The following is a 14131-nucleotide window of genomic DNA, read 5'->3' on the forward strand; positions in this document are numbered from 1 at the left end:
TTCTTTTTTTCCCCATTAGCCTCAATGTAGCAATGCTAACGTTTACAATGTTTAATATAGATGTGTTTCCTTATTTTGGATGTCTAAACTTTAATTCTACTGTTTGTTGATGACCGATAAACATCTGTGAAAGGAACTGGAGTCTCATGCCATCAACACGCACGTGTACACACATGCGCAAATGTATGCATGCACGCATGCGTCGATAAAACGCAGCCGTGAAAATTACCGCCCTCATGTTAATTTACTGTGCAATAAATGGACTTATTGCATATCGCGAAAGGCTTAGCAACTTCAATAAAAAATGTCGTTAGTTAGTTAGATCGACTTACGATCTGCCAGCTTATTGTCTCCTGTCGTCTTCCAAAATTACAACTGGGTGACGGCGCTTTAGGTGTTCTGAATCTGAATCATTCACGACCGACATGCAGCATGGTATGCAAGCTTGGCATTGAAGAGACAGGACACAATAGTTTGGCTATTTTTTTGGCTTTGTGCTGCTTTCCCCGCTTGCATACTGAGCGTCCGCCATTCTTAACTTTCTACACATATATTTTGTAAACCCTTCATTAACCGTCGACGGGATGTTGTGCTCGTCGACGCATTTATGTCATCGATGACGTTGACTATGTCGAATAATCGGGACAGCTCTATTTTTAATGAACAAAAATAGTCACTTGCTCGATAAAGGGTTAAATTACATTCGAAAAAAATACAAAGTTAATCCTTTATTGGCCCACAGAGACTAATGTCATTGATAAACAAACAAAAACAAATCATAAAAGCTAAGAAAAGAATCATTCTGTGTTCAACAACATGGAAAATTGCCTTTGGCAACAGTCTAGATGGAATAAAAAGAAACATTAGTAGTAATAGCTTAAATAGTATGACTCATTATTACCCCAGTAAATGTATGAGCTCTGGTGTGGGACACATAAGCGTAGGTAGAATTCATTTGTATTGTTGTACAGAAAACTACGGACTGTCTCAGATAATTAGAATATTGTGATAAAGTTCTTTACTTTCTGTAATGCAATTAAAAAAACAAAAATGTCATACATTCTGGATTCATTACACATCAACTGAACTATTTCAAGCCTTTTATTATTTTAATATTGCTGAATTTGGCTTACAGCTTAAGAAAACTCAAAAATCCTATCTCAAAATATTAGAATATCATGAAAAAGTATACAAGTAGGCTATTCAACTAATCACCTGAATCATCTAATTAACTCGAAACACCTGCGAGGGTTTCCTGAGCCTTAAAAACACTCAGCTTGGTTCAGTAAACTAAATCACAAGTATGGGGAAGACTGCTGATCTGACTGCTGTCCAGAGGACCATCATTGATACCCTCCATCAGGAGGGTAAGACACAAAAAGAAATTTCTCAAAGAGCAGGCTGTTCACAGAGTGCAGTTTCAAAGCATATCCACAAAAAGTCTGTTGGAAGGGAAAAATGTGGCCGGAAACGCTGCACAACCAAGAGAGATGACCGCAGCCTTAACAAAATTGTGAAGAAGAGCCGCTTCCAGAATTTGGGGGAGCTTCAAAGACAGTGGGCTGAAGCTGGAGTCCAGGTATCAAAAGCCACAGTTCACAGACGTGTCCGGGAAATGGGCTACAATAGCCGTATTCCCATGGTCAAGCCACTTCTGAACTCAAGACAACGGAAGAAGCGTCTGACTTGGGCTATGGAGAAGAAGCACTGGACAGTTGCAGAGTGGTCCAAAGTCCTCTTTTCAGACGAAAGCAAGTTTTGCATTTCATTTGGAAGTCAAGGCGCCAGAGTCTGGAGAAAGGCTGGAGAGGAGCAAAATCCAAGTTGCTTGAAATCCAGTGTGAAGTTCCCACAGTCAGCAATGGTTTGGGGAGCCATGTCAGCTGCTGGTGTTGGTCCACTGTGTTTCATCAAGTCCAGAGTAAATGCAACTGTGTACCAAGAGATTTTAGAGCACTACATGCTTCCATCTGCTGAAAAGCTCTATGGAGATGAGGATTTCATTTTCCAGCATGATCTGGCACCTGCCCACAGTGCCAAAACCACCAGTAACTGGTGCACTGACCATGGCATCACTGTCCTTGATTGGCCTGCTAATTCCCCTGACCTGAACCCCATCGAGAATTTGTGGGGTATAGTTAAGAAGAAGATGAAAGACACCAGACCTACAAATGCAAATGAGCTGAAGGCCGCTATCGAAGCATCCTGGGCATCAATAACACCTCAGCAATGCCACAGGCTGATTGCCTCCATGCCACGCCGGATTGATGCAGTAATCCGTGCAAAAGGATTCCCAACCAAGTACTGAGTGCATCAATGGACATTTTCAAATGTTTGATCTAGTTTTGCTGTTATAAAATTATTTTTTTACTTGGTCTGAGGAAGTATTCTAATTTTTTGATATAGGATTTTTGAGGTTTCTTAAGCTGTAAGCCAAAATCAGCAATATTCAAATAATAAAAGGCTTGAAATAGTTCAGTTGATGTGTAATGAATCCAGAATGTATGACATTTTTGTTTTTTTAATTGCATTACAGAAAGTAAAGAACTTTATCACAATATTCTAATTATCTGAGACAGTCCTGTAAGTACAAGAATGCTCCTTGTATGCAAAATGAAAATGTTTCTAGTTTGAGGATACATAATGGTCGACAGTGTTCCACAAGCAGCGTGACTGGGATACCAGTCCAAAAGTACTCGGCATACCTCTCTAACGCGGGCCTGAGAATTAAGAGCTCTTCTAAAAGAAAGGCTCCCCTGGGGCCTGTGAGCGAGGCTGACTGACTCACAGCCAGGTGCCCCAGCTCTCACCATCATGCCCGCCGGAGAGTGGCAGATGGTTCGGAGGACTGAGAAACAAAACTCATTGCTATGCAAAGACGCAAATATCACATTTGAACTGTGTTTCTTTCCTCCTCCACCGTTGAGAAGTTTCATTCCACTGAGTCCTTATTAATTCGTGAAAAGTTGCTGCATTGAGAGGTCATCTTCAAAACTACTTTAAGTGCAGCTCAGCCGTTTCTGGCTGTAATTGGAGAAATTTGGGAATTGCAGCTGTTCCGCAGATAATTAAATAGCATAGAAATGGTCACTTTTACCCCCTCTGCTGGGCGTACAGTGCTGTTAATTTAATTTACATTGCAGTTTTCAATAGCAAACCGCAAGCAACACGTCACTATGCTCATTAGTATTCATGACGTTAGCAATTGTTGCTAGGCGGGTCAACCGCCCGTTTGTCCCTAACCGTAAATGAATGGAAATAGTGTACAGTGGGGCAAATGAGTATTTCGTCAACCACCAATTGTGCAAGTTCTCCTACTTGAAAATGTTAGAGAGTCCTGTAATTGTCAACATGGGTAAACTTCAACCGTGAGAGACAGAATGTGAAAAAAAAAAAAAAAACGAAAATCACATTGTTTGATTTTTAAAGAATTTATTTCCAAATTAGAGTTGGAAAAAAGTATTTGGTCACCTACAAACAAGCAAGATTTCTGGCTGTCAGAGAGGTCTAACTTCTTCTAACGAGGTCTAACGAGGCTCCACTCGTTACCTGTATTAATGGCACCTGTTTTAACTCATTATCGGTATAAAAGACACCTGTCCACAAATTCAGTCAGTCACACTCCAAATTCCACTATGGCCAAGACCAAAGAGCTGTCGAGGGACACCAGAGACAAAATTGTGGACCTGCACCAGGCTGGGAAGACTGAATCTGCTATAGATAAAACGCTTGGTGTAAAGAAATCAACAGTGGGAGCAATTACTAGAAAATGGAAAACATACAAGACCACTGATAATCTCCCTCGATCTGGGGCTTCATGCAAGATCTCACTCCGTGGCGTCAAAATGATAACAAGAACGGTGAGCAAAAATCCCAGAACCACACCGGGGACCTAGTGAATGACCTACAGAGAGCTGGAACCACAGTAACAAAGGCTACTATCAGTAACACAATGCACCGCCAGGGACTCAAATCCTGCACTGCCAGACGTGTCCTCCTGCTGAAGAAAGTACACGTCCAGGCCCGTCTGCGGTTCGCTAGAGAGTATTTGGATGATCCAGAAGAGGACTGGGAGAATGTGTTATGGTCAGATGAAACCAAAATACAACTTTTTGGTAGAAACACAGGTTCTCGTGTTTGGAGGAGAAAGAATACTGAATTGCATCCGAAGAACACCATACCCACTGTGAAGCATAGGGGTGGAAACATCATGCTTTGGGGCTGTTTTTTCTGCAAAGGGACCAGGACGACTGATTTATGTAAAGGAAAGAATGAATGCGGTCATGTATCGAGAGATTTTGAGTGAAAATCTCCTTCTGTCAGCAAGGGCATTGAAGATGAGACGTGGCTGGGTCTTTCAGCATGACAATGATCCCAAACACACAGCCGGGGCAACAAAGGAGTGGCTTCGTAAGAAGCATTTCAAGGTCCTAGAGTGGCCTAGCCAGTCTCCAGATCTCAACCCCATAGAAAATCTGTGGAGGGAGTTGAAAGTCTGTGTTGCCCAACGACAGCCCCAAAACATCACTGCTCTAGAGGAGATCTGCATGGAGGAATGGGCCAAAATACCAGCAACAGTGTGTGAAAAGCTTGTGAAGAGTTACAGAAAAAGTTTGGCCTCCGTTACTGCCAACAAATGGTACATAACAAAGTATTGAGTTGAACTTTTGGTATTGACAAAATACTTATTTTCCACCATGATTTGCAAATAAATTCTTTAAAAATCAAACAATGCGATTTTCTGTTTTTTTCCCCCCCACATTCTGTCTCTCATGGTTGAGGTTTACCCATGTTGACAATTACAGGCCTCTGTAATATTTTCAAGTGGGAGAACTTGCACAATTAGTGGTTGACTAGATACTTATTTGCCCCACTGTATGAACGAGATGTTTACTCAGCTAAACCTACCAAGTCTGTTCTAAAATGATGTCCCTGGTGCCAAATTCACTGGTAAAGATGTGGAAGATCATACAAATGTTCATTTAACGAGATGGCTTCAGTGTGATCCAGAGTTAGCGTTTTTATCGATACCTATTTCTTGTGTGCATTGCCTTACGCCACTGACAATGACATTCTCCCGTTTTAACAGGGTATCCTTTTCCACCCTATGCCCTGTCTTTCTTATATATTATATCCTCTGGTTGTCTTATGTCTTATGTCCATTCTTTGGGGCAATTTACATTGCTATTTTTGTGTAGCGATCGCAAATGCTACTCAGTGACAGCCAACAAACACTTTTAATTTTTCATTAATAACAAATCTTAATTTTATAATTAATTTACACTTCCCCCTTACTCAAGTTGTTTGTTAACAACAGAAAAGGTAACAACAGTGGAAGTCAGATACCATTTTTTTTTTTTTTTTTTTTTAGGTCATTCATTGTCAGACAGAAGCAGCACGGCAAAACGCCACGCTAAAAAATAAGTAAAAAATATCAAAATGGCTTACCTCCTTGTCCTCTGAAGGACCATGCCCCCCCAACAAAATGTTTACTGCATATGAAATGTGAATGGCTTCACCTTACTGGCGTTAAACGTCAACGCAAGTTGATCCATTCTTCTTATTTTTTCCTTCAAGTTTTTTGTTTCGAGAAACATATGAAGAAAACATCCTTCATATGTCGTAATGTCTAGAGTCGTTTCTACAAGTTCCACAGCAGCAGTGTTTGATCGGCACGTTCTTTTTGAAAGATTACCGGAGAAAATAAGCAGAAATAACATGGATTGTATGCGAGGGCGTGTCTAAAATGTCCCACTAAGGACATCCCAAGAGCTACATAAATGAATTTGACTTGATTTGATTTAAAGTAAATTCAGTGATTCGTTTTGAGAAGGACCACAGGCTTCTGTGAAATACAGCTTTTTATATAAAAAGTCAAATTCCCACAACTTGTGAAATGTGACAAATCTAACTCAAACTCTCATGATAATATATCGTCATGCGTCACAAAAAAAAAAAAGCACAACCGTCAAACAAGTTAACTGGGAGCAAGCGTTAAATATTACAGCAAACAAGATTTCCCAAATCGCATTTAATCTCATCAACCCGCAGCAGATGGCATTCATTCATAATGAATGGAACATAAACAAAGTAGTGTTGCTATTCTTTATCAAAATGTCACAGTTGCCATTTTGTGCAAAAAAAAGTGCTGACGAAGAGCGCACAAGAAGGACTTGTGTGCATTTTAATGAGCGCGAACGCACAATACAATGCACACATGACATGATCTTTGGTAGGTGGGCATCGTAACGCCCTCTCACAGTGGCACCCATTGTCTCTCAATCCAGTGGGCGCATGACTAATGTGTGTGTTTGCGCCAGGAGTTTGACAACACCGAGGGCGAGGAGTACCAGGCGGACCTCTCGCCGTCTTCCCACAATGGACCCGAGGTGTACATCCTGCCCCTCACCGAGGTCTCCCTGCCCGTCTCCAAGCAGCCCGGTAGATCCAGTAAGAGAACTTCATACACACGTGGAGAACTAACAACAAAACTCACAGGCATATATTCTTTATCTTCTGCCAAAAATGAATGTATTGGTTGGCATAGTCGGAATCTATTTCTCCCTCATGAACATTTTTACTAGTGATTTTTTTTTTTTTTTTAGGTACTTCAACAGATTGTTAGCATTTCATATAGAAACGATGAAATGCGATATTAGCGTTTGGAGTTACAAGCGCGCACTCTTAATTCGAGTTGTCCGATATTATCAGGTGGATAATTAATAACAAAAGCACTTTAAAATGAGGGCAATATCGACATTGTTTATTCATGATCGGTTTTGGGACAATATTGTTGTTTTTGGCAGCCCTTTTAATTTTCGTCTTAGTATTAGTCTTTTGGACCATAATACTTATTAGTATTAGTCATATGTAGTCTAGGGCTGCAGCTATCGAATATTTTCGTAATCGAGTAATCAACTGAAAATTCTATCGATTAATCGAGTAATCGGATAAAACAAATATATTTTTAGGTGAAGAGCAATTATGAATATACATGAGAAAACAAGTAATTTCATCTAATCTTGAACCATTTTCAGTCAATCAATGTCTTTATTTTCGATGTACAGTATATTGTTGAAAACAGTCAACAATTGCATCTCAGATGTGACTAGAATTAAAAAAAAAAAAAAAAAAAAAGACTAATTCACTGCTTTCACCCCAAAAACCTTTAGATCTTAGTAAAAAAAAAAATATATATATATATATATATATATATATATATACCTAAAAATGCTGTTACGCTTGATAACACAAATCACTTAAAAGTTAGGATTTTTTCCCACGTGTTTCAATTGAATTTCTATTTGTGTCAAGCCATTTTTAAGTTCTAGTTAAGTTTGAAGTTAGTCTAAACTGTAAGTCCTGATAGGATTTTGAGTTTTTGCAGTGTTCAAAATAAATGTATAATACAGGCTGTATTGGAACACATTAGGGACCAGTGCTACTTGGCATTTTATCCAGCAATGACTACTGAGGTAAAATTGATAGTTAGCATTATTAAGTTTTTATTTTACACCCTCATCACTCCACAATGCTATGTTATGTTAAAGCCTGTATGTAAGACACGTTAGCCACGCATCGACAGTGGTCATAATTAATAGAAACCTTGCCCTCCGCGGCGCTAACGTTACGTGAGCTAGTAATGACAGTAATGTTAATCTTATTTATTAGCGCTTAGCGCTCTACTGCTTTAAGATGGCGGCTTTTTACTAACGCTGCCCAGACGCGGCCGAGTCTGTCATTTCGCATCTAGTTCAACATACATGTGATCTCTATGAGACGCATCAGACGCTACCTGCTACCAACGTAGCATCGTGTGGGCTACTATTTAGCAACGTCGGCGTCGTTTGTAGCGGCTGTTGGCTGCAGTAAGTTTTTTTTTTTTTTCCCTTCTTCCTCTCCGCACGTGACATCGGCGCGTTGTCCCGCATTAAAAGTAGTCCGAGCAAAACTTGATGCATAGAGCTGTCAAAATAAACGATTACTCGAGGTGAATAAAATTACTCAGATCAGTTTTTAAACTCGAGTTACTCGAGTTGCTCAAGTATTCGTTTCAGCTCTAATGTAGTCATTTCAAAATGTGTTGCCTTTGTCTTGTTTTTATTAGTATTAGTCATATTTTAGTCATTTCAAAATGTATTGTCTTTATCTAGCTTTTGTTGACAAAAACAGACAAATTTCGTCGAGTTTTACCTGATGTTTCCTCAGAATGTTTTTGTCTGTAAAATTCAAAAGTTTAATTTAAAAATTAAAAATAAAGGCTTTCAATTACCGTATTGGCCCAAATATAAGACGGCCCCCCTGATTATAAGACGGCCTCCTCTTTTTCAAGATTCAAGTTTGAAAAAAGACTTTTTGAACACCAAATTAATTTTTATACAGAAAATAATTACAGTACATCTGAAACAAATGATTATAACAATATATTTGAGAGAAAAAGCATGTTCTTTTGCCTCATTCAAATCTTAATATCTGAACATTTAAATATGTAAACTAAAGTGCAATGACATTCGTAAATGAATGGCTTCTGGTTTTTGAAATGTACCTAATTAAACCAATCTATTTTGATAAAACAACAAAATTGCAATAATTGCATTAACCATCAAAGTCTAACAGTAACTGTAGTCTTGAAACAAATCTGAATAAGGAAAAACATTGCAATAAAATAATTCAAACTGGTTAAACTTGAGAGTAGCTGAGATCTGTCATGACAGAACATTACTCCTCAAGTTCAGCATTCGCTTCGCTGATATCTGGCGCCATCTAGCGTCGTGAATGGGTATAATGTCTAGACCCTGAATATAAGACGACCCCCCCTTTTTCAGTCTTATTTCAATGCAAAAAATCCCGTCTTATATTCGGGCCAATACGGTATTTCGAATGAACATTGACAGACGAGCACATACTGTAGCATCTACAACGCTAACTTCCTGATAATACACACTCAGCAGGAAAACAGTACATTATTTTCAATTAATTATACCCACCTGTACACCACGAACTGTATGTAAAAAAAGTTGGACATTCGCCGTTAGTATTAACCTAATGCTAACGTGAACGACAATGCTATGCTAACGCTAAGAATTACATTTAGTGTATAATGATCACTCAGCACAGACCTTTAAAGGCTAAAGCAAGATTGACCGATCTCGCTTGCCAACATAGGAAAACAAATCTTACCGTGTGTGCAAGCCTGGAGACTGGAGAGGACACTAGTGAGTAGGGGTGGGCACAGCACGTCCCATGAGTGACACAACCAGACACTGCTACGATGCAGGCTAACTACACATTAAAATGTCACACATTATGAACATGTGACGGAGACTATTGCGCATTTTCGTCTCGTTCTCGTCTCGTCAGATGAAAACTGGCAATCGTTTCCTTATGTTTTAGTCTCCCAAGAAACATTTTTAGCTTGTTTTCATCTCGTAATAATCATGAAAAAAATGCTCGTTGACGAAATATTGCATGTTGTCTTCAAAGTGAAGGGAGAAGACTTTTGCCTTTGTATAAGGCCTGGTCACAGCTTAGCACAACAGTTATGCCCATTGACCATAAGATATCTCCAAAATATGATGCTTGGGATTTGTCATGTGAGCATAATCATTCCAATTCTAAGTCCAAGATCGCATATATCGATATCGGTTTGATAAAGAAGAAGGTCCTTTAATTTATTGGCTGCTGTTGATGGAAAAAAAACAGAGTTGCTATAAAAATGAACTGTTTTTACGTTGACCACACAGTAACTTTGACATATTAACACTTACAACAGTGAAACAGATCAATACCTTTCCTACTGTTTTAACCATAATAAAACTACTTCATAATTCAATTTATTGGCTGCTATTTACAGTGATCGACATCCAATCAGTGTTGTTTTTCGTCAAAGATGGCGATCATGAAAATATTTCGCCAACGAACACTTTTTTCATGACGATGACGAGCTAAAATCGTGTTTTGGGGGACTAAAACATAACGGGCCTAAAGAGGTTTTCGTCTCATTAGACGAAAATGCCCAAAACTTTCCGTCACATGTTCACAATGTGTGACATTTTATGTGTAGGTAGACAGCATTGTAGCAGTGTCTTTTTGTGTCACCCATGTGTTGTGCTAGAAATATAGTCGTAGTGTTAGCTTGGCATTCGCGTTTGCCTTAGCATTAGGCTAATGAATGAATGTTCATTCACTACCATTCCTCCCCATTGAAACAGATTGGACATCTACTAGCGCTCATTCCAGTTTATCAATAGTTTTTAAATGATTTGACTACAGCTAAAAGATGCCCATTCACATGCTAGTAATTGACCAACTTAAAATTGCGCATTTGATCATTAAGTCAAACTATAAGTCCATTGTCAAATCGTTAGCATGAAATTCATTGTACGCTGCGGGCGCACTTGACGTGGGAAGGAATCTGACCCAAAACCCACTCTGCATTCTTTACACAGCTAATGTCATGTAATTTGATGTTAGCATAACACTAACATCACCACATAACGTTGATACATACCATCGGTCTCATTTAGTTCGTATTCTTTTGCACTGAGTAACCTTGTTGGGCATATTAAGAGTTAAAGAAAGGTTCTGACTCGCTTTCCTCCGCGTGACTCACCGGCCGTCTGCTTGCGCGCTTGCTTAGAAAGAATTAGAACGCCACATGGATGGCCTCTCAGTGATCCAAGATGTTAGTCACCAAGTGGAAGGAAAGTATATCCTGTCATTCAGTCCTAATGATGTCATTCCCTGCTACACTGTTTAAAAGAAACAAATAAACAAACATAACAAAACAAGTTAACTGTAACTGGCCATTGACAGTCATGTATGTCAATGCCATTGAGAGCCATGTATGTTGATTCTATTAATGCTAATGTACTCGGATTCCATTGACAACCATGTACATCCATGCCATCGACACTAATGTACAGTGGGGCAAATAAGTACTTAGTCAACCACTAATTGTGCAAGTTCTCCCACTTGAAAATATTAGAGAGGCCTGTAATTATCAACATGGGTGAACCTCAACCGTGAGAGACAGAATGTGGAAAAAAAACAGAAAATCACATTGTTTGATTTTTAAAGAATTTTTTTGCAAATCATGGTGGAAAATAAGTATTTGGTCAGTACCAAAAGTTCATCTCAATACTTTGTTAGTATGTACCCTTTGTTGGCAATAATGGAGGCCAAACGTTTTCTGTAACTCTTCACAAGCTTTTCACACGCTGTTGCTGGTATTTTGACCCATTCCTCCATGCAGATCTCCTCTAGAGCAGGGGTCCCCATCTGCCGGGCCGCGGACCGGTACCGGTCCGTGGTGCATTTGCGACCGGGCCACAAAGAAAAAATAATTTAATAACGACCGTATTCTGGCCGAATTAACCCTGTGCCCCTGCTTAACACACCAATATCTCTGTCTACTCTAGATATAACACTGCGGGATAGATTACTATGGTGTCATAGAAGTCCATTGATTGGACTGCTAGCAGTACATCTTGTTTGTGTATATAATATATCTATGAACGCTTGTCCTCGATAATAGCGTATTACTAGGCCGCGGCGCAGCACATTTGTTCCCAGAAATAATTAGCCCCCACACGAGCGAAGATAACAGGAAAACAGACGTCTTTGGAAATACTTTTGCGGCGAAAAGGATATTTTTTATGGCAAAAAGGGAACCTGACGAGCCTACAACCTCGAAGACCCACGAACTGCGAAGGAGTGGATTCGTGACCCGTTTCTGAATAAACAGAGAGATCGCAAATGACGGCGACCTTATTAAATACATTTGAGACAACAACTCTACCGAGGTTCTGGATTAAAGTCATTCTGGAAAATCCTGACATCGCGACAAGAGCGTTGAAAACGTTGCTACAATTTCCAACATCGTAGCTTTGTGAAGCGGGCTTCTTAATTAATGTTTAACGATAAGGCGAAGTCGTTAATGGTGAGCGCGGTGTGCAGCTGTTGTGTGAAGCTTACATGGCAGGATGAATCTGAGGAGAATTTTTCTACAAGTCCTTCCATGATCAAACGTAAGTTAATATTCCTTTCTTTCAAGAAAGTTTGTAGTGCTTACTTTAGAATCGCTGCATTTGCGCATTTTGCGGCTATGTTTAACGTTACGCGCATGCGCAGAACCGCATCGTTGCAATTTTTGATGGGTTGCAAAATTTGTCAGAACACCGGTCCGTGAAAAAATGACCCAAATAACACCGGTCCGTGGTGCAAAAAAGGTTGGGGACCCCTGCTCTAGAGCAATGATGTTTTGGGGCTGTCATTGGGCAACACGGACTTTCAACTCCCTCCACAGATTTTCTATGGGGTTGAGATCTGGAGACTGGCTAGGCCACTACAGGACCTTTAAATGCTTCTTAAGAAGCCACTCCTTTGTTGCCCTGGCTGTGTGTTTGGGATTATTGTCATGCTGAAAGATCCAGCCACGTCTCATCTTCAATGCCCTTGCTTCTGGAAGGAGATTTTCACTCAAAATCTCTCGATACATGGCCCCATTCATTCTTTCCTTTACACAGATTAGTCGTTGTGGTCCCTTTGCAGAAAAACAGCCCAACAGCATGTTTCCACCCCCATGCTTCACAGTGGGTATGGTGCAATTCAGTATTCTTTTTCCTCCAAATACGAGAACCTGTGTTTCTACCAAAAAGTTCTATTTTGGTTTCATCTGACCATAACACATTCTCCCAGTCCTCTTCTGGATCATCCAAATGCTCTCTAGCTAACCGCAGACGGGCCTAGACGTGTACTTTCTTCAGCAGGAGGACACGTCTGGCAGTGCAGGATTTGAGTCCCTGGTAGCACATTGTGTTACTGATAGTAGCCTTTGTTACTGTGGTCCCAGCTCTCTGTAGGTCATTCACTAGGTCCCCCCGTGTGGTTCTGGGATTTTTGCTCACCGTTCTTGTTATCATTTTGACGCCATGGGGTGAGGAGGGAGTTGAATGTCCGTGTCGCCCAACGACAGCCCCAAAGCATCACTGCTGTAGAGGAGAGCTGCATGGACGAATGGGCCAAAATACCAGCAGCAGTGTGTGAAAAGCTTGTGAAGAGTTACAGAAAACGTTTGGCCTCCGTTACTGCCAACGAAGGGTACATAACAAAGTATTGAGATGAACTTTTGGTATTGACCAAATACTTGTTTTCCACCATGATTTGCAAATAAATTCTTTAAAAATCAAACACTGTGTTTTTCCGTTTTATTTTTTTCCACATCCTGTCTCTCATGGTTGAGGTTTACCCATGTTGACAATTACAGGACTCTAATATTTTCAAGTGGGAGAACTTGCACAATTAGTGGTTGACTAAATACTTATTTGCCCCACTGTACATCCGTGCCATTGACGGCCATGTACATCTTTGGCTTTGGTAGCCATGTACTTCCTTGCCATTGAAGGCCATGTACATCAATGCCATTGACCGCCATGAACATCAATGCCATTGACCGCCATGTACGTCGATTGTATCGATATCAATGTACTTGGATTCCATTGACGCTTATGTAAGTTGATGCCATTGACAGCCATGTACGTCAAAATATCAACAGGAAATGACATATCAACAGGAAGTGATCCAGAAATGTCCCCAAATCAACAAGAAGCGACCTGCTATCAACAGAATGGGACCCTGAAATGTCCCCAAATCAACAAGAAATGATCTGATATCAGCAAGAAGTGACCCTGAGATCAAAAGGAAGTGAGCCTGAGCAGTCCCCAAATCAACAAGAATTCATCTGATATCAAAAGGAAGCGACCCTGAAATGTCCCCAAATAACATATTGCCAGCTTGTTTTAACGTTTTGGCAACTCGTTTCAACCTATTGCCAACCTCGTTTTAATGTATTAACATCGCGTTTTAACGTATTGAAGGAATCTGACCTTCCAGCCAGACCGGCCGGAACCGCGCTGGCGCTTATCCAACAAGCTGGGACGGTGGGACCCTGGTAATCTGGCCAGAAGGCCAAACTCCACACGTTCACCTTAGTCTTAACTCCATTTTGAAAGGTTTAAAGAAGGCTCACCGAGAACAAGTTGACAATTTATTCGGGTCGACAGCGATCAACAGAAAGGCGAAACAGACACAGACTCAGGTGAGGAGGCAAACTCGTTCCAAGGTCACCATA

At 40.3% G+C, this 14131-nt stretch overlaps 1 protein-coding gene across 1 annotated transcript in view; it reads left to right on the forward strand.

Moving 5' to 3' along the window:
- Window positions 1-14131, forward strand: part of aatka (apoptosis-associated tyrosine kinase a) — a 75797-nt gene that overhangs the window by 38668 nt on the left and 22998 nt on the right. Inside the window, exon 3 of the mRNA XM_057817133.1 lies at window positions 6321-6450. Within this exon, the coding sequence (XP_057673116.1) occupies window positions 6321-6450 (130 nt within the window). The remainder of the gene's footprint in view (window positions 1-6320; window positions 6451-14131) is intronic.

The sequence above is a fragment of the Corythoichthys intestinalis genome, chromosome 16 (genome assembly GCF_030265065.1).
Source record: "Corythoichthys intestinalis isolate RoL2023-P3 chromosome 16, ASM3026506v1, whole genome shotgun sequence".
In the NCBI taxonomy this organism is placed as follows: domain Eukaryota; kingdom Metazoa; phylum Chordata; class Actinopteri; order Syngnathiformes; family Syngnathidae; genus Corythoichthys; species Corythoichthys intestinalis.